The sequence below is a fragment of the Anomaloglossus baeobatrachus genome, chromosome 3, assembly GCF_048569485.1.
Source record: "Anomaloglossus baeobatrachus isolate aAnoBae1 chromosome 3, aAnoBae1.hap1, whole genome shotgun sequence".
NCBI lineage: Eukaryota > Metazoa > Chordata > Amphibia > Anura > Aromobatidae > Anomaloglossus > Anomaloglossus baeobatrachus.
Window position 1 is genome coordinate 209,827,072 of NC_134355.1, and position 26,191 is coordinate 209,853,262.

The 26,191-nt window shown below is 45.5% G+C and overlaps 1 protein-coding gene across 2 annotated transcripts in view; it reads right to left on the minus strand.

The window, feature by feature from the left end:
* The window catches only part of CEBPZ (CCAAT enhancer binding protein zeta), a 165,362-nt gene that overhangs the window by 92,858 nt on the left and 46,313 nt on the right, over positions 1-26,191 (minus strand). For both annotated transcript variants that reach the window (XM_075339701.1, XM_075339702.1), the window contains exon 6: positions 18,323-18,411. In XM_075339701.1, the coding sequence (XP_075195816.1) occupies positions 18,323-18,411 (89 nt within the window). The remainder of the gene's footprint in view (positions 1-18,322; positions 18,412-26,191) is intronic.

Sequence of the window (26,191 nt, forward strand, 5' to 3'; positions counted from 1 at the left end):
GGCAGCTTTTCAACACAATTAATCAACAATTTGTCCTTCATATGTGGTTAGTGCACACACAACATATGCTAAACCAACTATAAGACCCAAGGGTATCCAATCCTAGGGACAGACTATGCAATTGCACCAATAGTACTTAATTAAAACATATTTTTATTTTATTTCAATACTTACAAATCATTCATAAACTTAAAAGACAAGGGAGACCACCAGGAGGGGCACTAACTACATTACAGATGCTGAATATACATAGTATTGTTTAGTTATCAAGCCACAGTTTTTATACACATTATTTATAAAAAAAAAAAAATAGTTAAGTAACACCCAATTGTATGCAAATGGTATTATAAACGTTCATGACGCATGTTAAAAAAACGTAGTGTGAAAGCAGCCTTAGCTGCCACCTCTAGTAAAGTCTGTGCATCATAAAAATATTTACAAATACTACAATATGTACATGACCAACTAAAATGCAGCATGCCTGGTATTAATAACAAGATGTAATTATATGTAAACTACCACCTGAATATCCATGCACAGGGAAAGCAGCGACAGACCAAGGCTGTGCACCTATATTAATCCAACCCGTTCCCTTTAAGAAGCCAGCTAACTATGCTTCCTATGCAAAGGAAGACCGGGTTAACTGCTACCAGTGCTTGCCCCGTGAGCGGATATATCAGGTTAATAACAACCACAATAATGTGATGAACAAGGGGCTAAAAATATAGTTATGGCAGTACTGAATGTTAAACATCAATTAGGTAGGATCTGAATAGATCTGGCATAGCCTTATGGCGATCTGCAACATCGGCGTGTCCCTCCACCTCTGACGTACGTTTTACAAATGCTTTCTCAAAGAGGCATTATTGTGGTTGTTGGTGCTGACAGGAGCAGTAGTGAGTGGGAATGGAAGCATACAGAATCGGAAGGAGCTGTAGGCATACAGATCTGGTGAGGGGCTAGAGGCATACAGATCTGGTGAGAGGGTGGCTGGGGGCATACAGATCTGGTAGGGGGGCTGGGGGCATACAAATCTGGTGGGGGGGGCTGTGGGAATACAAATCTGGTGGGGAGGGCTGGGGGCATACAAATCTGGTGGGGGGGGGGGCTGATGTCCCCTGCCGTAATGTCCCCATTGTTTCAAAATGTTCCCTGCAGTAATGAGCCCATTGTTTAGTAATGTGTTCCTGCTGGTCCCCTTCTGTCCCCTATTATGACGTTGTTTACACACAAAAGATATTCTCACCTCTCCTCCATGCCCGCAGAGCCTGCAGCTGTTTCTTGCAGTCCTCAGGCACACAGACCCAACCCCCACCCCCCCCCCCCCCCGTGATAGCGTCCAGTGTACGGAGCAGCCGTGGCAGGATGAGCAGAAGCGGTGGCGGCCACGGACAGGTGAGTATACAGAAATGTGTGTATGAAGACATACAGTATGTGTGTATACGCGTCAGACTGGCTACCGGAGGAATCTCCAGTAATACCAGTCCTGGCTGCGGTTACCTGTATTGCACTCTGGAACTCTCACCTGAGCTCCGGAGTGCAGCGTGGACTAAACTCAGGGCTTGCAGGCCTTAACCGCGAATGTTGAATGATTGATTCCCCAGCGGATGTGGTTTAGTTCATGTCTCCGGAGTTCAGCCCGGCCTGTCCGCAGCTGTCATGAACTTAACCGCAGTCGCCGAGGAATCATTTACTTGGTGCTCGCGGTTCAGTCCAGGCTGCACTCCGGAGCTGCAGCCAGGCCTGGTATTACTGGAGATTCCTCTGGTAGCCAGTCCTACAGTATGTGCTCTGTGTATCCGTGTGTGCGTGCAGCGAGGACCTGGAAGCCGGAGCATTATTCAAACTGCGGCTGCAAAACGGACAGTGCCGCGGTGCATGACGGAATAGGAGAACAGACAAAACTGCCAATTATGTATGTAGATTATATGCTACTCGTCAACTGGGTGATGTGTTGTAAGAACAGTCAGGCAGTCTGCACTCGTACCATGTCTGCCAAGCATGTACAGTAAGGACAGCTGCTTGCTGCGGCTTTTGCTACATAAGTGCAGGATCCACAAAAATAAGTGAAGGAGAATAACCGTATCTCCCAGGAAAGAGCCCATGTAAAAGCCCTTAATGAGTAACTACACTTCTTTTTTCATAAATCAACAGTGCAAGCCAAGATAAGAAACTGGAATATTCCAGAATGTATTTTTTGCATGAATATACACTACTCATAAAAATTTAAGGATGAGGGGGCGTGTCCTGGCTATGAAGGAGTGAGGACGTGACATGGCTACAGCATGATTGAGACAAAGAAAAAGTGAGTCAGGGAATGTGTGAAGAAGACCATGTGCTCTGTAAATGTTTGAGCAATGGATTGGATGGAGTACTGTATACTTAGACAGAAACATGAGTGTTTTTATCTATAATTAGACTTAGATCTAGGACATATGTGTGTGTGTGTGTATAAATATATATATGTATAAGTACAGACTATAGAAAATGGGGAGACAGAGTTTGAGCAGATGTGAGGTCAGTTTTCCCTTTTCTCTGCCACATGTTCCCACAGATTTTAAAATGGTGGATGAAGCACATGGCTGAATGGAGTAGTACATACTTAGACAGAAAAATTAGTGTTTTTAACTGTAGTTGGACCAGGACTGTGGATATGTAAATCTGTGTGTATATGTATAGAGTATGGAATATAGGCAGGAAGGATAATTGGTTAAACTTGCAAGTTTAGCAGAAGTAAAATCAGTTTCTCCCTTCCCCCTCTCATGTGGTTCAACCGCCCTTACACAAAGAAGCCATGTGCTATTCTGGCAGTGGCCATTTTGTTAGTAAATCTGTATGGAGCCCTCCAGTGCAGCTGACAAAACTGCAGCCACTGAATAACATGAAGTGTTAGTAAATGTTTATAGCACTAAAAGATGGAACATTGAATGATTGGGTAGTTATGGAAGACACTTAATATAGATCCAGTGTGCAGCTTGGATTGAGTCAGGACAGTCACAAGGAGGAATATCTTATTTAGTAAGCAATAAAATAAGAGAAAAACCTTAAAATAACGTACCTTTGCGGCAGATGTCATGATAAATAATACATATTCCAATTATGAATGTGGCGAATAATCCTGAGAGTTGAATGTTTTAAAAATAATTAAATAAATAAATAAATATATCCATGGGAAAAGAGGTCGTAATGTTGAGTTGTCTTGCAGAAAGGAAAAAAATAAATAAATAATAATAAAAAAAAAAAAAAAAACCCAACAGAAGGAGGGAAATTGATTTCACTTGTGTCCAGGGAAATGAACAGTGTGTTTCTGGCTTTTGGGGGAAGGAGCAACTTTTAGAGATAAAAAAAACCCCCTGTAGTGCAGGCTTATTATCTCACCTTCGATCTATTGTGAGAGCAGCCCAAGAGAAAAAAAAAAAAAAAAGGGGGCTTTCTGCATTTAATTCATTGCAATTTATATTGGAAAAAGGTCATTGACAATAGTTTTATTTTACTAATTTTATCCCAAAGAAATAAAAGTTAACTGTGGACATGTTTAGATTCATTGATAGCTTTTCAAGCATAGAAGTCTGTTAGATAATTTTTCTATGGCAAATCAACATTTTGTTTTTCCCACATGGCCAGTTTATTTGTTCTAGATTCTTTTATCCCTTCAAGTTATAGGACAGTATCACAGAAATGCTGATAATCTCCTCAATGTTTCAAATATGAACGCCCCTACGTCCAATATCCAGAGGTTGTGCTACGTTATTATTATAGTTATTAATAATCATAATAATCATTTATTAATAATTACAATAATTTGATTTAAGGAATGTGGATGATTTATGGAATTCTGTGTTTTATATTTAATGTATTGAATAATCTGCTTTCTTTTTATAGAAAGAATGATTGCAGTGCAGATTTCTGTGGTCCAAACAAAGGTTATAAATGCCATTGAAAGAGTTTTCCATTATTAAATTACAGATAAAAACAATATTTCTGGTGTTCCCGATTAGGTACAATCTATACAATGTGACTTTCATGCCTAAATGTAGAGCTCCGGGGCCACACACTTTTTGAATCTAATTATGTTTTGGATAATAGATTCAAAAAGGGGGGAAAGATGATGTGGAAAATCACACGTATTATTTAAGGTTTTAATTTGTTCATCGATTGGGTTTTTCTATTAAGTTGTCTTTATATTTTTATCTGTAAGGAGGATACAGCAGACAGACATATAGCTCATGATTGCTCTGATGTAACAAGAATTGTCAGGTTTTGAACATGTCTCAGATGAGCCCATTGCTAATGCAGATTTTGAGTTTTTCCGTAGATGGATCCAGATACCAAGATGCTGGTTGATTCTGCACTGGATATGCTGAGGTTACGCAACATGAGGTATTAAAAATCAAACCACTCCTCTCTCATCGGAATAGGAGAACGAGATGAAGATTTGCAATCACTGTGGTTTGTAGAGCGGAAAGGGGTAAGATAGTCAAAATGTGGATATAGGCAGCAGCCGGAGGAGATGCTCGCACAGGTGCACAACAAAGAGGCAGTGAATGGGCCTAGAGTTGAGAGTCCAATGCAGACCAGTACCTCGGTGGCTCCTGTCACGTCGTCCGTGACATTGGTCACTCCTTGTGTTCTTAAATCCTTACAGGAACAAGCGATTCAGCAAGGAACGGAGTGTGAGACGCAGGGAGCCAGTGACTGAGGAAGGTCTGTGGATAAAGGGCGGTAAGCTTTCTCTGCCGTGAGCGTTCTACTCAATAATGGCCCAGGTAACCCATGTGACAAAGGTGTTGGGATGGACAAGATATGGGCGGCACCACTGCTCAATACCCAGGTGGCCAGACACATCCAGTCTTGTAAGACGTGTGCCTATTAAGGTAGAAAAAAAAAACTGTAAAGACCTTGTAGAAACACCCCCCTCATCCGCTCTACTGCTCCGGTGATTGCAGATTAGTCATATACATCTACCATGAGTAGGTTTATATGAGTTTTGTGCGTGTTGAGTGAATTTCTTTTCAGGTCTGCTCTGAAACATATCCAGTGTGGAAAACGTTACTGCTGAAAAACTCATGGTGCTGGTGGTATGTAAAGATGGAGTTCCTAAAAAGTGGTAAAAGTACATATCCTATAGCAGAGGTCATTATGGAGGTCAGTACCTGATGAACCCATCTGCCACTGTGAAGAGGGGAGAAACGCGTTGCGCTTCTTTCATGCTAAGTGTCTGATAAATATGCGTTTATTTTATTAGCCTGAGTGTGAATTCGACAGTGGAGAGTCTGTGATTGGACGAGATCTCCTCATGACTTTACCATTGTATTTATACAGTGGGTACATGTTATACATGTGAGATATTTAATTTATTTTAGGGTTTGGTCCTTGAATTTGCTGTATCATATTGATTTAAGCTACAAACAGCTATGTAAATACAGAGTGTGAATATTTTATCTTTGGGAATGAATTGGATATATATAATTGCATATTGATGCCTCTTTATCCCCTGTATCTCACGGTTTCTATATTCCATCACTGACATTAGCAGCACGTATTAGCTTAGCAGTGTAGGGATAGGGAGGGCGAGCCGTCGGTGAGTGGGGGCGCCAATTCGCCTTATAGGGTGCCGACCTCCGCTGCGAGGTAGGGAGAGTTTAGGGCTATTGCCCCAATCCCTGCCCCCTCCTGTATTGGAATATTTAGTTGTGTCTATAGTTACATGGGTGTATGTTTGGAATTTTAATGATTATAACATAAACATGTAACGATCCACAAGATAATGGTGAACGCTGGAAATCATGTAACAAATGTTCGTTTTCCTTTAATAATTCGGTCTTTATATAAGGTATTTTTGGTTTAGTACCTACAATGTGATTATATTTCTCACAGATACTGCAGATACAGTGTGATATCCTGACCAGTGATGTACGAGCCGTATACAACTGCCTATATAGTGTGTTCAACATGTGTATCATCCAATTCCAGATCCTAAATCAATGTCAGGAGCACGTGGTCTCCAGCCAGGAGACTGGGTGATCCTAAAAAGACAAGTCAGAATGAGCCATGAGTCAGAATCAGGTGGACCGATCCAGCTTATCCCAACCACAGAAACTTCCATGAAGCTTGAGGGAAAACCCACACAACAGCGGCTGTAAAGAGTCCATCGTACCAGCAAAATGAGGGTCACAACACACATAGTGCTGGATTATCTCACATAGAACTTTATGGAGAATTTCTAGATTGGGGATGATACATGGGAAATAACGATAAGGGAACATTGGGTACAGGAACATTACACAAATAAGGGCTCATGGTGGAAAAAAAACAAAACATTATCTGACCTGAACCAATTAATTATTTTAAGGGTTTAAGTGACTTTTTAAGGATAACATACACTTGCAGGTAACTGGTATTGTTTTATTTGTTGGTATTTGAAGCCGTAAAAGTGCTACTCTGTGTTACTGAAGGTAATCGGATCCATGTGTAAGGGAAATCTTGTTAAAGGCCTCCTGGTGGTAGATTATAGACCCGAGACAAGAAGAGATCCATTAGTGTTGTGATACAATCAGGTGTATTCGGGAAGAAAAGTCTCGAAAACGCGGACAGCACTCGGATATTGACTGAGAATCAGCCTTTCAGAAACAGTAATGCAAAAAGCTGCAGCATAGCAGTAAGAAGCTTATTCTTACAATTGCCTTACTCTTTCTAATCGATTAATCTCAAATTCTGAGTAAGCGCTTCAGCATTAAATAGTCTGTTTTAGTTACTTATACCTCTGTGAACTGTGTGTGCGGGATGTGATCAACTCTCTGATCAGCAGTCTGTACCAGCGGGGGCAAAGGCTTAGCATTGCTTGTATAGCAGATAGAAAAATGAAAAGGTTGCAGTTAAAGCATTAGAGCTGATGTGTTAGAGGACCACGGTAGGGTCAGAAGGTTAATAAAGTATTTAGGGGGGACTGTTGAGGAGAGCCATAAAATGAAATACTTAATTAACCTCTGGACATAGAGCATTGTGGGAAATATGTCGATTTGCCTTACATAATTCAGGTTTCAGATCATATACATGACACAGATATAAAGGTGGCTGTCATTGCCTGTTTCTCCACACCTTGCCTGGAATGCAAGGAATGTCCAGGTGTAAGAAGATACCATATGAGGGAAGACCAAACCAAAGATCAGATGACATTACAGACCAGACCATCCAGCATGGATCCACCAGATGACGTCCCTCCCATCACCATGGATCCATCCAATGATGTCATAGACCCGCCTACAATGACGCCTACCAATCAGCTCATGGACTAATACATTGTTCGACCCACTGACCAATGAACACATCCGGACATGCCCCTTTGCAAGGTTATATCAGAGCAAGCTCAGTTGTAATAAAGCAGAGCATGGGCTGACTTCTGTCGAGGAAAGATGAATATCCGACTGTGTCTGATCTCATTTTTCAAGCATGCACTCGACCCACACCAATTAGACCAGGCAGTAGGCAACTAGTGATCTCTGGTTAAGAGTTCACCTTAACAGCTCCTGCCACTGGACTTTATAACTGATGATCCACGCAACTGAGGACTCTGCAACACAGGCTATGCAGCGGAGGAGACGAGGGAGATCCCAGGGGTGCAGCAGCAGAGCTTCACAATCGGAGGAGAGGGATCAAACACTTTTTATCCGGGCCGGGGCAGAGAGAAGCTTCACAGGTGGCACCCAAGATGGCTGCTAAGGCTACACACGAGGTGAGCTCAGCGTGCAGCAGTGAGATGGCAGCTATGGAGATGCAGGGAAAGGCTCAGCAGCTGACGCGACTGAGAGGAGAGACCACCCGGAGTGAAGAGGAGATACAGAAGATAAGGCCAGACAGCCCAAGATTGCAGGTACAGGGGAAACCCGGAGTGAGAAGCACGGGGGAAGTGCCTGCTGATACAAACAGTAGCCCTGAAGCCTGGAGGCCTCTGGAGGGGGAAGTAACGTCCTCTCCTATAACACACATGCAGGAGTGTGAGGAATTTCAGGAGGGGGGACACTGCACTGCAAATGAGTTACAGGTCCCTGACAGAAGTGAGACCGTACCCAGGGAGAAGCACAACATAAATCTAAAGTTACCAGATGCAGACAAGCATGCAGGGTCAGGGCCAGCCATAACAAAAACACAAGAGTCAGGAGTTCTGACAGAGCTTAATGAGATGCGGGCACGTTTCTCAGCTATACCCACCAGGGAAGATATGGAGGCATATATAACCAGGCTGGAGCAGGCGTACCGCACAGAGCTGTCAGCCCTGAAGGGGGAGGTGGAGAGAGTGGACACCCAGAGTCAAGTGCAGGCAGCTAAAATTCAGAATATGGAGGACACTTCACAGGCCCACGGGGCACTATTAGAACAACACTCCCGCCAAATAAAATACGTGGTTGAAGCAATGGATGATGCTGAAAATAGGGGCCGAAGAAACAATCTCAGAGTGCGCGGCCTGCCTGAGTCTGTCGAGTCCAAGGACTTACATGGTACCCTTCAAGTGATTTTCAATAATATTCTGGGTGAACCATCAAGCCAACCCCTGGAATTGGATAGAGCGCATAGAGCGTTGGGCCCCAAACCAGCCCAGAACGACCGACCTTGGGATGTGATCTGTAGGGTCCACCGCTATGTTATTAAGGAGGCCATTCTGTTTAAGCTCCGCAGTGGAGTATGAACATCGTATGAGGGGAGCCAAATCCAGATTCTACAAGATCTATCCCGTTTTACCTTACAAAGGAGAAGAGCTCTTAAACCTCTGCTGGACATTCTCCGCTCATACGAGTTTCCATATAGCTGGGGGTTCCCCTTCCGCCTGCAGGTTCGGTACGCGGGACGAATGCATGTTCTTCGGTCTCCGGCGGATTTACCCTCGTTCACCGCGGCCTTGGACATTCCATTAGTGCCTATAGAGGACTGGCCGGACTTTCCAATGGGGGGGGGGGGGGGAGTCACCGTCCCAGCCGGTGATCGGATGCGTGGCTCTCGTAGAGAAAGAGGAGGGAGGCCGGTCTGATGTATAAGAGAATGGTGGATTAAATTGTTCTAGTATGTTTTTGGTTATAGGATCACAGTACGATGGAGTCTATCCCCTGGTCCTGATGGGAATTTCGCGTTGTGGGGTTATTGTATCGCCCTGGACAGGGGGGTGGGGGGTTCCCCACTTCCATCCTGGGTGTAATGGGGGGCGCCCCTCAACATTATAAGGTACAATACCCTCTCAAAGCCCCTTCTCCCTTCTTTATACAGAGCTTTAGTTGCAAATCAAAATATATATACCGTATTTTTCGCTTTATAAGACGCACCTGATTATAAGACGCACCTAGGTTTTGGAGGAGGAAAATTAAAAAAAAAAAAAATTGAGCCAAATAGTGTGCTAGAACATTTTAATAAAATTAAAATAACATTATTTTAACAATTTTGACTCAACAGGAGTCAATAGCAGCACTATTATGGGGGACATGTGGGTGACGCACGATTATGGGGGACCTGTGGATGACGCACTGCTATGGGGGACCTGTGGATGACGCACTGCTATGGGGGACCTGTGGATGACTCACTGCTATGGGGGACCTGTGGATGACGCACTATTATGGGGGACATGTGGATGACTCACTATTATGGGGGACATGTGGATGACGCACTGCTATGGGGGACATGTGGATGACGCACTATTATGGGGGACCTGTGGATGACGCACTATTATGGGGGACCTGTGGATGATGCACTGTTATGTGGGATCCGTGGATGACACGGCTATGGGGGACCTGCATGATGCACTTTTATGGGGATCTGGGACTACCACCCCCCTCATCCTTAGGAATACACCCATGTACTGTATACCATACATGGCTGTATTCTGAAAGATGAGGGGGGTTGTAGTTACATTTACACTTTGGCCACTACATTAATCCCTCCCTGGAGTGTTTACAATAAAGGAATACAGCCCCCATCATCCTTCAGAATACACCGATTGATACAGTATATTCTGAAGGCTGATGATGGGGGTTGTGTTCCCCTTCAGTGTTTTTTGCTCACCTATTAGGACCCTTCGTTCAACTGACAACACTTTGTCAGGCTCAGATCACTGATTGGTGGAGGCAGCTCTGCAGAAGTTGTCTCCACCAATCAGCATCCAGCCCTAGCGAGGAGAGGGAGAATCGTTCTTCTCTCTCTCCTCTTTCTTATGATAGTCTCCGTCTGCTGCGGAGATCTAAAATGGAGCCCGCGCATGCGCAGATCGCGATCTCTATCTGCGCCTGCGTAGCCTCCGACACGATTGACTTCAGGAAAATGGCTACGGAAGGCAGCGCATGCGCAGATGGAGATCTCGCTTCTCTGAGATCTCCATCTGCGCCTGCGTCACCTCCGCCATTTTCCGGAAGTCGCGTTGGAGGCAGCGCAGGCGCAGATAAAGATTTCGGCTATGGCGGCCGCCACCGCAGCGATTGCCGGGGGATCCATGGCGGCCGCCACCGCCACCGCAGCCGATTGCCGGGGGATCCATGGCGGCCGCCACCGCAGCCGATTGCCGCGGGATCCATGGCGGCCGCCACCGCAGCGATTGCCGGGGGATCCATGGCGGCCGCCACCGCCACCGCCACCGATTGCCGGGGGATCCATGGCGGCCGCCACCGCAGCCGATTGCCGCGGGATCCATGGCGGCCGCCTCCGCTCCAGCGGCAGCACCAGCACCAGCCTCCTGTGACTCACTCCACCGCTGCATCACTGCCCGGTAAGTTACATTCACTTTGTAAGACGCACCCCTATTTTCCCCACAATTTTGGGGTAAAAAAAGTGCGTCTTATAAAGCGAAAAATACGGTAGTTAAAAGTTGTTTTTTAGTCCAGGGCAGGGGGCTCCTTTGTGGAAAGTTCCCTCCCTGATTGGGATAACACGCCACAGGGTAGTGGCGTAGGATTAACATCCCTGGTATAGAGATTCTTATTTTTCTGCATTTACCTCTAGTTTATTTGACCAAGTATAAGGGTCACGTTACGACCCTACAGGCAAGAGGTGCTTTGACCTTTTTGCCTACGGTACTCTCTCTTTGTTTGTAGTTTCCTTCATATACTTAATCCTTCTACCCCCCCCCTCTTTTTTTTTTTTTTCTCTCCCCCTCTCCTAACCTTTTCTATTCTCTCCACCCACACCTCACTTCCCATCCCCATCCTCTGACCCTACTTCCCGGTTCCTCACCGTTCCTCCTCCTCAGAATGACGCAGATTACCTTTGGCTCATTGAATGTGAGGGGCCTCAATGTCCCGCAAAAACGGTCTCAGGTATTCTTTGACATGCATAAGAAACGAGTCCATATATTATTGATTCAGGAAACACATTTCAAAACTGGTCACCTCCCTAACTTTAAAGACAGATATTACACCAAATGGGTCCATAGCACCAACCCAGAGTCAAAATCAAAAGGGGTGTCTATAGGCATCCATAAAGCCCTGGTGCACACGGTTCTGGACACGAGAGTGGACACTGAGGGAAGATTCATTTTTCTGAAAATTAATGTTAATTCATCTATCTTTACCATTGTCAATTGGTATTTACCAAACAGATCCGGCGACGTCCTGCTCCTCTCTCCTGTCATCATTGGATGAATTCGCAGAAGGGACTGTGATCGTGGGTGGCGATTTAAACTTCACTTTGGACCCTAAGGTAGATACAACTTCGGGACACAATTTTCTCTCTCTCAGAAAGCTAACAAAAGTTAAACGCTCAATACAAGAGCTTCGATTGGTAGATGTGTGGAGAACGTTACACCCAGTGGAGCGTGACTACACATACTTCTCCCCGGCTCACTCCTCGTACAGCCGCATAGACCTGTTTCTTGTGAGCCAAAAGGCTCTGACTTGGCAGATACAGGCCTCTATAGGCAGTATATCCTGGTCTGACCACGCTCCTATATTCCTGAGCCTTACTATCGCAGATGGGGCAGGGAGGCCGTGGTCTTGGCGGCTGAACGATAGTCTGCTTGGGGATCAGGGGTGCATGAAGGATCTACAGAACACGATTGATGAATTTTTAGAAATACACTCAGAAGACCCCACAGCCCTTCCCGTGCAGTGGGAGGCACTTAAATGTGTGTTGAGAGGGGTTTTGATCAAACATGGGGCTAGGCTTAAGAGAGAGAGAGCCCAAACCATTTTGTCCCTACTTCAGAATATTTCAGATCTGGAAAGGGCCCATAAGAAGACATTATCACCTTTGACACTGGCGGAGCTAGTCAAAAATAGAGAGGAGCTTAAATCTATTCTCGACCGACAGTATGAGCGACATAGGACTAGAATAAAAAGATTCCTCTATGAGTATGCAGATAAATGTGGTAGACCACTAGCTAGGATTCTACACCCTAGGGGAGACCCCAGCCACATTCCCATGATTAAACAAGCAGACGGCTCTTCGACTCAGAACCCAACTCTCATCGCGGAACAGTTCCAAAAGTATTATAGAGACCTATATAACATAAAGGGCAAATTTGGAGACATGCCACATGACGCATTAGAAAATAAAATAAACGACTACGTATCCAGAACGGCCCTACCGGTTATACCCAGCGCTGAGGTTGAAAATTTAGAGACGGACTTTACAGAAGCAGAAGTGGCATCTATCATTAAAGAATCTCCCTCAGGCAAAAGTCCGGGTCCAGATGGGTTCACCCCTAAATTTTATAAAATATTCCAAACTCAGCTATCCCCGTTCTTGATTAAAGTATTTAATTCCATCTCAGAAAATTCCCAATGGGTGGCGCAATCTCTCGAAGCCCATATAAGTGTTATCCCCAAACCGGGGAAGGATCACATGTTAGTTACAAATTACAGACCCATTTCAATGATCAATCTAGACCTAAAACTTTTTTCCAAAGCCTTAGCCAACAGACTTGCTCCTTCCTTGCCCGGGATAATACACACAGATCAAGTGGGGTTCGTACAAGGTCGGGAGGCGCGTGACAATACCAATAAACTGTTCCTCCTGATGACCCGGTCGAGGGCTCATTCTCTTCCCATGTGTTTACTCTCAGTGGATGCGGAGAAGGCCTTTGACCGGGTCAGTTGGAATTTCATGATGGCCGCTCTAAAGCAGGTGGGTTTGGGCAAAAATTTTTTAGATAGGATTGTGTCCCTTTATTCGAGACCCTCAGCAAAAGTTAGGACAGATGGGTTTCTGTCGTCATCGTTTCAGGTCCACAATGGAACAAGGCAAGGATGTCCATTGTCACCTCTGCTCTACGTCATTGTCATGGAGCATCTCGCGGTCGCCATAAGAAATAATGCTAGTATCCATGGGATAGAGGCCGGGGGAGGGAATCGCAAGTTAGCTTTATTTGCTGACGACCTTCTCATGTTTATTTCCCAGCCACACATATCCTTCCCGTCTTTGCTCAAAGAGTTCGAGGAGTTTGGTAACTTAAGTAATTTTAAAGTGAACTTCTCTAAATCAGAGGCTATGAATGTGACCCTGTCGGCGGAAGATCTAGCCCGTACAACCCAAAATTTTCCCTTTAAGTGGCAACCGTCAGCTATAACATATCTGGGGGTAGTTGTACCTCGGGATCCAACAAAAATTATTCATCATAATTTTCTACCCCTGTTAGAGAGGACAATTAGGGATTTAAAGAAGTACGACAAAAAAAGACTATCGTGGTTTGGGCGTATCAACGCTATTAAAATGGATGTTCTTCCTAGGTTTCTTTTCTTGTTCCAAACGGTACCTATTCAGCTGCCGGGGAGTTACTTTTCCAAAATTCGGACGGCTTTGTCAAGGTTCGTTTGGGGGAATGGGAGACCTCGGACAAGCATAAAAACTCTTACCAGACACAAAAATAATGGAGGGGCAGGGCTCCCAAATTTCCAGTTATACTACAGGGCAACTATTCTAACGAGGATAATGAATTGGCACTTCCATAGGAACTCGAAACAATGGGTCGCGATCGAACAGGACGGATTGGGAGTCCCTTTGCACTTCCTCTCATGGATGGGAAAGGAGAGTAGGTCACAGATAGAGAAGGGAATGGAGTTTATTTGGACAGTGATGGGGACGTGGGACGGTGAGGTTAAGAGGGGTTCTCTCTCACAGGGGAGGGGTCCACTTACCCCCCTCTTTGACAACCAGGAGTTCCCTCCGGGGCTTCATTCCAATAAATTTCTGGGATATGCTCGGGTGGAGGAAACTCGTTTTTTTCATGTGCTCCAGGGAAATACCCTGCCCCCTTATGCATCTCTACGGGCCACAGGGAGAGAGGTTTCCTGGATAGAATATATGCAGCTGAAATCGTTTCTATCCAACCAGGACAGGGAGAGGAAGTTGAGGACCCCCCTACTCCATTTGAGAAATTGTTCTTGCAGGGTTCGTCACCTGGGCATGTCATTCTCTCTTATTTATAAAATGCTGAACCAGAGAGACATGTCGGACAAACCCAAATTTGTCTATAGATGGGGAGAGGAACTGGGAGAGGACATTTCGGAGGACAGATGGAGCAGGGCGTTTCTGTGGACCCACAAACTTTCTCTGGCTTGTGCCGCCCAAGAGAAAAACTATAAAATTCTCACAAGGTGGTACCAATACCCGACCAAATTGCATGCTATTTTTCCCTCAGTGTCCGACATGTGCTGGAGATGTGGTACAGAAAAAGGGTCCATGTTACATATATGGTGGAGCTGTGCTAAATTGCAACCATTCTGGGACTCAGTGTTTTCTCTGTATAAAAAGATGAGTGGGGGTGAGGTGGAGAGATCTCCCCAGGTGGCCCTCCTCTCTATCCTCCCAGGTTCATTCAAGTCACAAAAGAGGGACCTGCTGCGATTTTGTTTAGCAGCAGCCCGTATAATTATTCGCAGATACTGGAAACAGACTAGATGCCCCACGTTAGCTGACTGGGTAGAGGAGATGGCAAACCTCCAGAGAATGGAGGAACTCACAGCTGAACTTAATGGGCTCACGGAAAAATTTATCACAGTGTGGGGACCGTGGATTACGTTCATGGAGTCTCCTGAGTTCACGGTGAGTCTGGCAGGTTATTTGGGATGAGAAATGGTGACATACCTAGTCTTCCCCTCTCCCCACACACTTTTTTCCCCCACCCCCTCTTTACCCTACTTTCTTCACTCTATTTGATTCCTTCTTTTCTAAGCTTATATCTGTTCTTTTTTTTTTCTAGTTTTCTACTTTTTCTTAAATGTTTATTCAAGAACTTAAAAGGGGATTGTTTTATGCGGAGAGTGGTCTTGTCAATTATCAGGAAGACATGTTTAGCTGGAACTCTGATTTCTAGTGTATGGTTTGTCATGGAGTGTTAGCATAAGGATAGCTTATAGAGTTCCAATGAAATCTACAATGTGATGTTATTTTTGTCATTCCGAAACTGAGAGATCACTGTTTATGTTTTATAATCTTTATAAATGTTCAAGATGTATGCTTGATTTATAAACTTAATAATAAAACAGATTTGAAATAAAAATTTAAGGATATACAGTTTTCGTGTGAAATTTCAGGATTATCCTAAACTGTCCTCTATCCTTTTCAGGTGAACGTAATGTTAGCTGTTCTAAATCTTTGAATGCACATGTCCAACTGTTCAATGTTTCAGTGCTTTCTGCACAACTTGCTGTTTAACAAGGAGTTTAATGGTAAAATTCAAAATTCAGATGTTTGATCCATAAATTAACCCATTAAAGTTGAGGGTTCAACTAGACTTGGTATTCAAACAGTCCTCCTCATCATGCTGTTCACATTTTGACATCATGACAACAACACCACCTAACAATTGATCAACAGTAGCTCGCCATAGTGAGGCTTTAAGCAAGATGTTCTTAGACAGAAATGGCCACTGAGCTCAGTGTCACAGTGTCATCAGCAAGTTGCAACAGAGATACAGAGAGCCTGGAAGAGTCACATGAAATAATAGAAGTGGACGTCCTTTGGCCACATCCCACACGCATGACCGCTTCATTGTGAAATTCTCTTCAGAACTGGACGATGAATGACACACAACTCCAGGCACATTTAAGGGAGGTGAGAGGCACCCAAGCGTTTACCATCAGGGTGGTCTGTGTGAAAAACTACCTGCAAGGGTCCTGACCACACCATCAGGCACAGGTGTCATTGTCTTGCATGGGCCAGGGAGCATCTACGCTGGACAAGGGACCAGTGGGCCTAAATGCTGTTCAATGATGAAAGTAAATTCACGTTGAGCAGAAATGATGGCCACTAATGAAGCTGGAGACATCAAAGTAAGCGCTATGCATCAGACACTTGTCACCAGACAAGCCTTTGGTGATGGTGTGGGCAGGAGTGTCTAGTCAATACTGAACTGCCCTACACTTTGTGAAAGGTTCAGTGACAAGCCCCTACTATTTGAATAACAACATTAATAAAGTCACTTTGCCTCTGCATGAACAACACAGGCCTAATTCATGGATGACAATCCTCAAGCTCGTTGAGACCACATCATTATGGAGCCGCTGCTGGAGACTGGATACCAAAAATGCAGTGGTCTTTCTCCAGTCCTGAATCCCATAGAAAGCCTATGGGATCAGCTGAGTGGCCGTGTAGAGGCTCATAACACTGTACCCTAGAAACTCAATGACCTGAGGGCTGCCCTTTAAGAAGAGTGGGATGCTATGCCTCAGCAGACAATAAATCCACTTGTGAACAGCATGAGACGATGCTGTCTAGCTATAATTGATGCTAGACAACATGGAGACTGTATTCTGAAACCTTCTTTATACTAGAAGCTACAAGTAGCAAATGTTAAAAGGGGTGGGGGTGTGAGCACTTCTGCCCATCCAGGGGGCAGATCTAAGGAGAGGTGGAAGAATCAGCCACATGTTTTGTTAGTTAGTTGATGCTTTGTTGGGTGAAGGGCTAGGATCTGTTGCTGCGGCCAGGTCCTGGTGCCCGTGTATGGACTATTAGACTTTGGAGATCGGCTGCCACGTGGGATTGGGTTAGGGAATGGGACACCCTTGTCTGTTAGATCCATTGACTTCTTCCAAGGATTACTTCTATGTGTTCTCTAGCGTCGGATTGCCGTGTGGCGCCCACGGAACTTTGAGGACTCATTGTGGACTCTAAAGAACAATATTGATATTGAATGTTCTATGCTCCCTGCCTCAATAAAACTTGGACTGTTCATCGGCCTGGTGTCCCTGCCTACTCTGTTGCATACCCCGTCACAGGGGTATACCCACCACAGTTGGCTTTTATGTCACCATTGCATACGTCTACTGAAATGCCCTACTTTCATGATAAAATACCACTGTAGCATGAACATTCTTATGTTTTACATAGATTTCACCTGAAAGCCAAAATATCCCTAACTTTTTGTGAGTAGTGTATAGAAGACAATTATTTAAGACAGTAATATACACTTTGCATTATATAACAGAAGAGTCACTATTTTAAATGGAGAAAGTATGACTATAACCAACATCTGATATCATCCCCCCTAACAAAAACAAATAAAAAAAAAAAACAAAATGGCAAATCACTCATTAGTAGAGTTGGTGTGAATTGATTTGCACAACCCATTCTATTGGCAACGACTGTGGTCTGTGGCAGCTGCACAGGAGGAGTACAACCTCTTACCATCAGATGTCTGGGGCACTTTTGGTAAATCAGCCTGAAGCTGAGGATCCGTGATGAGGATTGTGGGCTTCCGTACATTGGCCAATTTACAAACTAATACCTCACATATATTTTATATGTATTTTTTGCACTTTGACTATGCGGGGTGCAGCCGGGCCTCTTAATACGGCCGTGCATAGTGGAATTTCTGTCCCTTGCGTGCTGCAGTGAGTAGTGTCCGAGTAACCCGCCTAATCTAATAGTAAGGGCGTGGTAATAGGTTGCTGGCTGGACACCATGCGCATACAAGTGTGAACAGTGCCCTATGCGCGCCACTAGTGTGCAATTTACCTTGCACCTGTGAAGTGTCCATCATGTTGAGAGGCTTGTCTGCATCCTGTTTGTGCATTAGATCTGTTGGCCTGGGCTATCTGGACTGGTTGCCCTTTTTTGCTGTGAGTATAAATCAGCCTGAACGTCATCATTGTGACGTGATGCATGGTGTGCTGTTGCACCAGGCTGGCTAATCAAAGAAGAGCCACGGATGTCAGCATGTCAGTCTATACTCTTACAAGTGCAGTGACGACGGACCAGTTTTGTGGTCAATGGAATGAGTTGTGCATGCTGATTCACACCGACGTTACTCGGCAGAACGCAGCTAATAAGAATACTCTACTTGAGATTTTATAGAAAAAAACAAAACAAAACAAAACAAAACAAAAACACACATTTAGATTGATTTTACCTTTTTAAGCTCCCAAACACTTGTGTTATCAGCTCCACAGAATAAAGGATTTCTATTATTTGGATCGTACTGGTTTGAGTTTTGTAAACCTTTAAATAAAAAAAGGAAGAACTTGCAAAGTTACAAAATGAGCTTTTTATATCGAGCAATTTATTAAAGTTTTCAAATAAAATGGTACAAATAAAACAAATATATACCGCGTAAACATAAACCCATTATTTCCAAGTGAAATGCGAAAAAGTATTTTAAGGCTACATTCACACGACCATTCCATTTTTGTGGTCTGCAAAAAACGGTTGAGTTTTTCCACGGATGCATCCATGTGACAAACGCATCCGTTGAGTTCACATTCGGTGTGCCATCAGTGTGACTTCTGTTTTTTTGCGGACTTAAAAAAAAAACCCGGAAGGAGAGTTACATGCAGTCCATGGTATCTAGCCAGATGCTCGTCCCCAGATAAAGTTTATGGGGAATAGAATCCGGTGCAAAGGGGTAGGAGCAAGCGCTACATACTCACCGATTACCGGGGCGGCTCACACTGCTCCCGCAGCAGCTCTTTCATCTTCCCAAGCCGGCCGCTCATTAGGATCATACATATTCACTGCTTTCCTGTCCCACCGGCGTCTGTGATTGGTTGCAGTCAGATGCGCCCCCATTCTGAGTGACAGCTGTCTGACTGCAACCAATCACAGCCTCCGGTGGGCGGGTCTATATTGTACAGTTAAAAAAAAAAAAAAAAAAAAAAAAAGACAGCATGTGTTCCCTCACAATTTTGATACCCAGCCAAGATAAAGCCTCACAGCTGGGGGCTGGTATCCTTAGGTTGGGGAGACCCACGTTATTGGGAAACCCCCCAGCCTAAAAATATCAGCCAGCCGCCACCTGGAATTGCCGCATCCATTAGATTAGAGTACTGGGACTTTACCTGGCTCTTCCTGACTGCCCTGGTGCGGTGGCAATCGGAGTAATAAGGAGTTAATAGCAGCCCACTACATCCTAGATTAGTCATTGCAGGAGTCTATGAGACACCCCCTCATCACTAATCTGTAAGTGAAAGTAAAAATAAAACACAAACACCTAAGAAATACTTTATTTGAAATAAAAGACAAAAAAGCCACCCTCTTTCACCACTTTATTAACACCCCAAATACCCCTCCAGGTTCGACCTAATCCACATGAGGTCCCACGACGCTTCCAGCACTGCTACATCTAAATCTCACAGCGAGAGCCATAGAACATGACCGCCTGCTATGAGATTCAAGATGGAAGTGAAGTGACCCGCGCGGTCAGCGGGGATATGTCACTCAGGTGATTTCCATTCACCGGTGGAGGACGCGTGCTGTGCCCGCACATCAACTGAGCGACGTCACCGCTAGTCACAGCCTGCGATACTTTATGTGATGCGGCGGAGCATGGAACTTCAGCATGGAAGTTCAGCAGAGCTCATCACCGCAGGTAACGAACTTAGCTAACCTCATGATGTTGGCGCTCGTCATAGATGAAGAGACATAGATAATGTCCCATTAACCTGCATTTTGTAATTTTGCACCTTTTAATGCCTTACAAGACCCATTGACTTGTATTGTGTCACGGTCCGCAATTACGGAACAGAAAAGGACACGTTTAATAATAACGGACATATGACATTCAATGTGGTTTTTGTAGGAACTAATGGCGCACGTAAGTGCTTCCGTGTGCCATCTGACCCTACACAAGAGAAATTGAAAATATGGTCTTGTCAGTAGGTCCACAAAAAAAACTGGAACTGACCAGGACAAACGGAACAGTCGTCTGAATGAGCCCTTAATAAAATTAACAAGAAAATCATATTCAGTCTTATGATACTAACTCAGAAATATCTCAATATAATGGTCTCTACTGCATACACAGAGTAGCAAAGGACTTTATGCATTAAATTCCAGCAGCATCTTGCAAAAGAAAGAAAATCATGAAGAAAAACACCCTCATTAATTCACTAACTACTTAATTATCTAAAGACACCAAACAGCACCATAAAACTCTTTTGGGCCTCATTCACACATCAGTATTTCTGATCTGTATTTCATCAGCATTTGCCAAAACCAGAAGTGTCTCCATAATACAGAACTGGTGTCAGTCTTTCAATTATACTCTCTCTCTGTAATTTCTACTCTTGGATTTGGCATAAAAACACTGACGGAAAATACTGACCAAATACGGACATGTGAATGAGGCCTTACGTAAGTTGAGTAAGATGCACTTTAATTTGTTTCTATGATCATAAAAAAGCTTTGTCCTATTGCCTGAATTTGAATGAAACCGGTATGAGGATCTATATAGTCACACATCCCTATGACTGTAAGGCTGGGGCCACACGGGGATTACTGCAATCCACTTGCATGACACTCGGCTCGTGCTGGCAGTACAGCAGAGCCGAGTGTCATGCGTGTGTCCTTGCAACTGAGGTCCGTTCGTGCGAGCAGACCTCAGCTGCGGGGAGCGGGCCGGCACTAAGGAGGGGAGGGAGGGATTTATCTTCCTCTCTCCTCCGTAGCTGGCTGTTGCCATTCTCGCCCTATACACCGGCGGTGTACTGCGAGTGCAGTGCGATTTTTCTCTCGCCCCATTCACTTGAATGGGTGCGAGAGAAAGAGTCTCACATTACAAATCGCAGCATGCTGCGATTGTTTTCTCAGTCCGATTAGGGCTGAGAAAATAATCGCTCATGTGTGCTGACACACAGGCTAGAATTGGTCCGAGGGGAATGCGATGTTTTATCACACTCCACTCGCACCGTTTTTCTCGCCGTGTGGCTTAGGCCTAACTCACCAAGAATCAATTAAGTAATCAGTGTAACAAATGATCACTGCCTTAATAAGCATTCTACCTGAAATTCAACCTGTACACCAAATAAATACAAAACGCTTCTCCACCCAATATACAGATCTTGGATGGATCACATTTGCTACTGGCATTATACATTAATGTATCATTTCCTGCTTTCTGGAAGTGCAAAAAAATAAAAAAAAATTGTGAATGATCAGACCCTAAAAATACAACTTCAATAATATATATATATATATATATATATATATATATATATATATATATATATATATATATATATATATATATATATATATATATATATATATATATATATATATATATAATATATATACATATACACACATACATATACACACATACATATACATATATATATACACATACATATACATATACATATACACACATATATATATATATATATATATATATATATATATATATATATATATATATAAAATAATTATTTTTGACTGTTCAATCCTGTCACAATTGATATTTTCTGACAGATTCCCATATTCCATAGTGAGCATGCACTGCGGCTGACTGCAGTGGGAACACAAATTTGCTGTGTTAACTCTTTCCAGCGCATCTCCGTTTTATCATTTTTGTTTTTTTTCTCTTCTTTCAACAGCCATAGCTTGTTGATTGCGGGACAAGTTGTACTTTGGAATGACACCATTTATTTTACCATATAGTGCACTGGAAAAGAGGGGACAAAAATTCCAAATGAAGTGAAAATGCAGAAAGAAAAAAAAAACAAAAAAAAAAAACCCCAATCCTGTTGTTGTTTGGGAGCTGTTTTCTACAGTACATGCTGTAGCAAAAAAACAAATGAGGTAGCAGTAGGATTCTCCTCATCAGTATGGTGACGGGATACCAAACTAGTCCAGTTTCTTATTATTTTGGGAGTAAAAAAAAAAGAAGGGAATTTTGTTTACTTACTGTAAATTCCTTTTCTTCTAGCTCCTATTGGGAGACCCAGACAATTGGGTGTATAGCTACTGCCTCCGGAGGCCACACAAAGTATTACACTTTAAAAAGTGTAACCCCTCCCCTCTGCCTATACACCCTCCCGTGCATCACGGGCCCATCAGTTTTGGTGCCAAAGCAGGAAGGAGGAAACTTATAAATTGGTCTAAGGTAAATTCAATCCGAAGGATGTTCGGAGAACTGAAACCATGAACCAAAAGAACAATTCAACATGCACAACATGTGTACACAAAAGAACAACAACCCGAAGGGAACAGGGGCGGGTGCTGGGTCTCCCAATAGGAGCTAGAAGAAAAGGAATTTACGGTAAACAAAATTCCCTTCTTCTTTGTCGCTCCATTGGGAGACCCAGACAATTGGGATGTCCAAAAGCAGTCCCTGGGTGGGTAAAAGAATACCTCGATAAAAAGAGCCGAAAAACGGCCCCCTCTTACAGGTGGGCAACCGCCGCCTGAAGGACTCGCCTACCTAGGCTGGCATCTGCCGCAGCATAGGCATGCACCTGATAGTGTTTCGAGAAAATGTGCAGACTCGAGCAGGTAGCCGCCTGACGCACCTGCTGAGCCGTAGCCTGGTGCCGCAATGCCCAGGATGCACCTACGGCTCTGGTAGAATAGGCTTTCAGCCCTAAAGGAATCGGAAGACCAGAAGAATGGTAAGCTTCACGAATCAGTTCCTTGATCCACCGAGCCAAGGTTGACTTGGAAGCCTGCGACCCCTTACGCTGGCCAGCGACAAGGACAAAGAGCGCATCAGAACGGCGCAGGGGCGCCGTGCGCGAAATGTAGAGCCGGAGTGCTCTCACGAGATCTAACAAGTGCAAATCCTTTTCACATTGGTGAACTGGATGAGGGCCAAAAGAAGGTAAGGAGATATCCTGATTGAGATGAAAAGGGGATACCACCTTAGGTAGAAATTCCGGGACCGGACGCAGAACCACCTTATCCTGGTGAAACACCAGGAAGGGGGCTTTGTATGACAGTGCTGCTAGCTCAGACACTCTCCGAAGTGATGTGACTGCAACTAGGAAAGCCACCTTCTGCGAAAGGTGTGATAGAGATAACCCCGAGGACGCTAAGAGCCAGGACTCAATGGCCACACAGTCAGGTTGAGGGCCGCAGAATTCAGATGGAAAAAGTGGCCCTTGAGACAGCAAGTCTGGTCGGTCTGGGAGTGCCCACGGTTGACCCACCGTGAGGTGCCACAGAGCCGGGTACCACGACCTGCTCGGCCAGTCCGGAGCGACGAGGATGGCGCGGCGGCAGACGGACCTGATCTTGCGTAACACTCTGGGCCGCAGTGCCAGAGGAGGAATACATAAGGCAGTCGAAACTGCGACCAGTCCTGAACTAATGCGTCCCCCGCCAGCGCTCTGTGATGGTGGTTGATGTACGCGACCGCCGTGGCGTTGTCCGACTGTATTCGGATCTGCCTGCCCTCCAGCCACTTCTGGAACGCCTTTAGGGCTAGATACACTGCCCTCATCTCCAGACCATTGACCTGAAGGGAGGACTCTGTCGTAGTCCAGGTTCTCTGAGCCCAATTGGTGGAGGAAGACCGCTCCCCACCCTGACAGACTCGCGTCCGTCGTGACCACCGCCCAGGATGGTAACCGGACGGATTTTTCCTTTCGACAGAGAAGTGGGAAGAAGCCACCACTGAAGAGAGGTTTTAGCTGCCAGAGAAAGAGAGACGTTCCTGTCTAGGGGCGTCGACCTCCTGTCCCATTTGCGGAGAATGTGCCATTGAAGTGGACGCAGATGAAACTGCGCAAAGGGAACTGCCACCATCTTCCCTAGGAAGTGCATGAGACGCCTCAAGGGGTGTGACTGGGCCCGAATGAGAGAGTGCACCCCTGTCTGCAGCGAACGCTGTTTGTCCAGCGGAAGCTTGACTATCGCTGGGAGAGTATGAAACTCCATCCCGAGGTAAGTCAGTGATTGGGCCGGAGTCAATTTTGACTTTGGGAAATTGATGATCCACCCGAACCTCTGGAGAGTCTCCAGAGCAACGGCCAGGCTGTGTTGACATGCCACCCGAGAGGGTGTCTTGACCAGGAGATCGTCTAAGTAAGGGATCACCGAGTGGCCCTGAGAGTGCAGGACTGCCACAACGGATGCCATGACCTTGGTGAAGACCCGTGGGGCTGTCGCCAGGCCGAAAAGCAGTGCCACAAACTGAGGGTGTTCGTCCCCAATGGTGAAACGCAGGAAGCGTTGATGCTCTGGTGCGATCGGCACATGGAGATAGGCCTCCCTGTTGTCGATTGATGCTAGGAAGTCTCGTTGTGACATCGAGGCGATGACAGAGCGGAGGGATTCCATGCGAAACCGTCTGGTTCTCACATGTCTGTTGAGCAATTTGAGGTCCAAAAACGGGACGGAATGATCCGTCCTTTTTTGGCACCACGAACAGGTTGGAGTAAAAACCGCGACCCCGTTCCTGAAGGGGAACGGGGATCACAACTCCTTCTGTCTTCAGAGTGTCCACCGCCTGAGCACGTGCATCGGCTCGCTCGGGGGGCGGAGATGTTCTGAAGAAACGAGTCGGAGGACGAGAGCAGAACTCTATCCTGTAACCGTGAGACAGAATGTCTCTCACCCATCGGTCTTGGACATGTGGCCACCAGGCGTCGCCAAAGCGGGAGAGCCTGCCACCGACTGAGGATGCGGTTTGTGGAGGCTGAAAGTCATGAGGAGGCCGCCTTGGAGACGGTGCCTCCGGCGGTCTTTGGAGGACGTGACTTAGACCGCCATGCAGAAGAGTTCCTCTGGCTCTTCTGTGGCCTGTTGGACGAGAATGATTGGGATCTGGCTGAGGGCCGAAAGGACCGAAACCTCGCCTGAATTTTTCGTTGCTGAGGTCTTTTTGGCTTGGATTGGGGTAAGGACGAGTCCTTTCCCTTAGATTGCTTAATAATTTCATCCAATTGCTCGCCAAACAATCGGTCGCCCGAAAAAGGCAAACCGGTCAAGAACTTCTTGGAAGCAGAGTCTGCCTTCCATTCGCGCAGCCACATGGCTCTGCGGACTGCCACCGAATTGGCGGATGCTACCGCTGTATGGCTAGCAGAGTCCAGGACGGCGTTCATGGCGTAGGACGAAAAAACCGACGCCTGAGAAGTCAAAGACGGTACTTGCGGAGCAGAGTTACGTGTGACCGCATTAATCTCAGACAAACAAGCTGAGATAGCTTGGAGTGCCCACACGGCTGCAAAGGCCGGGGCGAAAGACGCGCCTGTGGCTTCAAAGATGGATTTCATTAGGAGCTCTGTTTGTCAGTGGCATCCTTGAGCGCTGAACCGTCAGCCACTGCTACTACGGATCTAACCGCCAGTCTAGAGACTGGAGGATCCACCTTGGGACATTGAGCCCAACCCTTGACAACGTCAGAGGGGAAGGGGTAACGTGTGTCATTAAGGCGCTTAGAAAAGCGCTTGTCCGGAAAAGCTCTGTGCTTCTGGACAGCATCTCTGAAGTTAGAGTGATCAAAAAAAGCACTCTGTGTACGTTTGGGAAACCTAAACTGGTGTTTCTCCTGCTGTGAAGCCGACTCCTCCACAGGTAGAGGCGGGGGAGATAGATCTAGCACCTGGTTGATTGACGCTATAAGGTCATTTACTATGGCGTCCCCATCAGGTGTATCGAGATTGAGAGCAACGTCAGGGTCAGAGCCCTGGGCTGCTACCTCTGCCTCATCCTCCAGAGAGTCCTCAAGCTGAGATCCCGAACAGCGTGATGAAGTCGGGGAAAATTCCCAGCGAGCCTGCTTAGCCGGTCTGGGACTGTGGTCCGTGCCGGAGTCCTCCACGTGATACCTAGGGCCCACCCCAGGAGCATGCTGCGGCGCAGACCGAGAGGGACCTGGGGACGATGACCCCGCAGTGCCCTGGGCCTGTGTAAGGGCCGGTCTGGACTGTAAGGCTTCTAGTATCTTAGCAGACCATTTGTCCATAGACTGAGCCATGGATTGTGAAAGTGACTCAGAGAGTTTCTCAGCTAAAACTGCAAACTCTGTCCCTGCCGCCTGGACAGGGGAAGCCGGCGG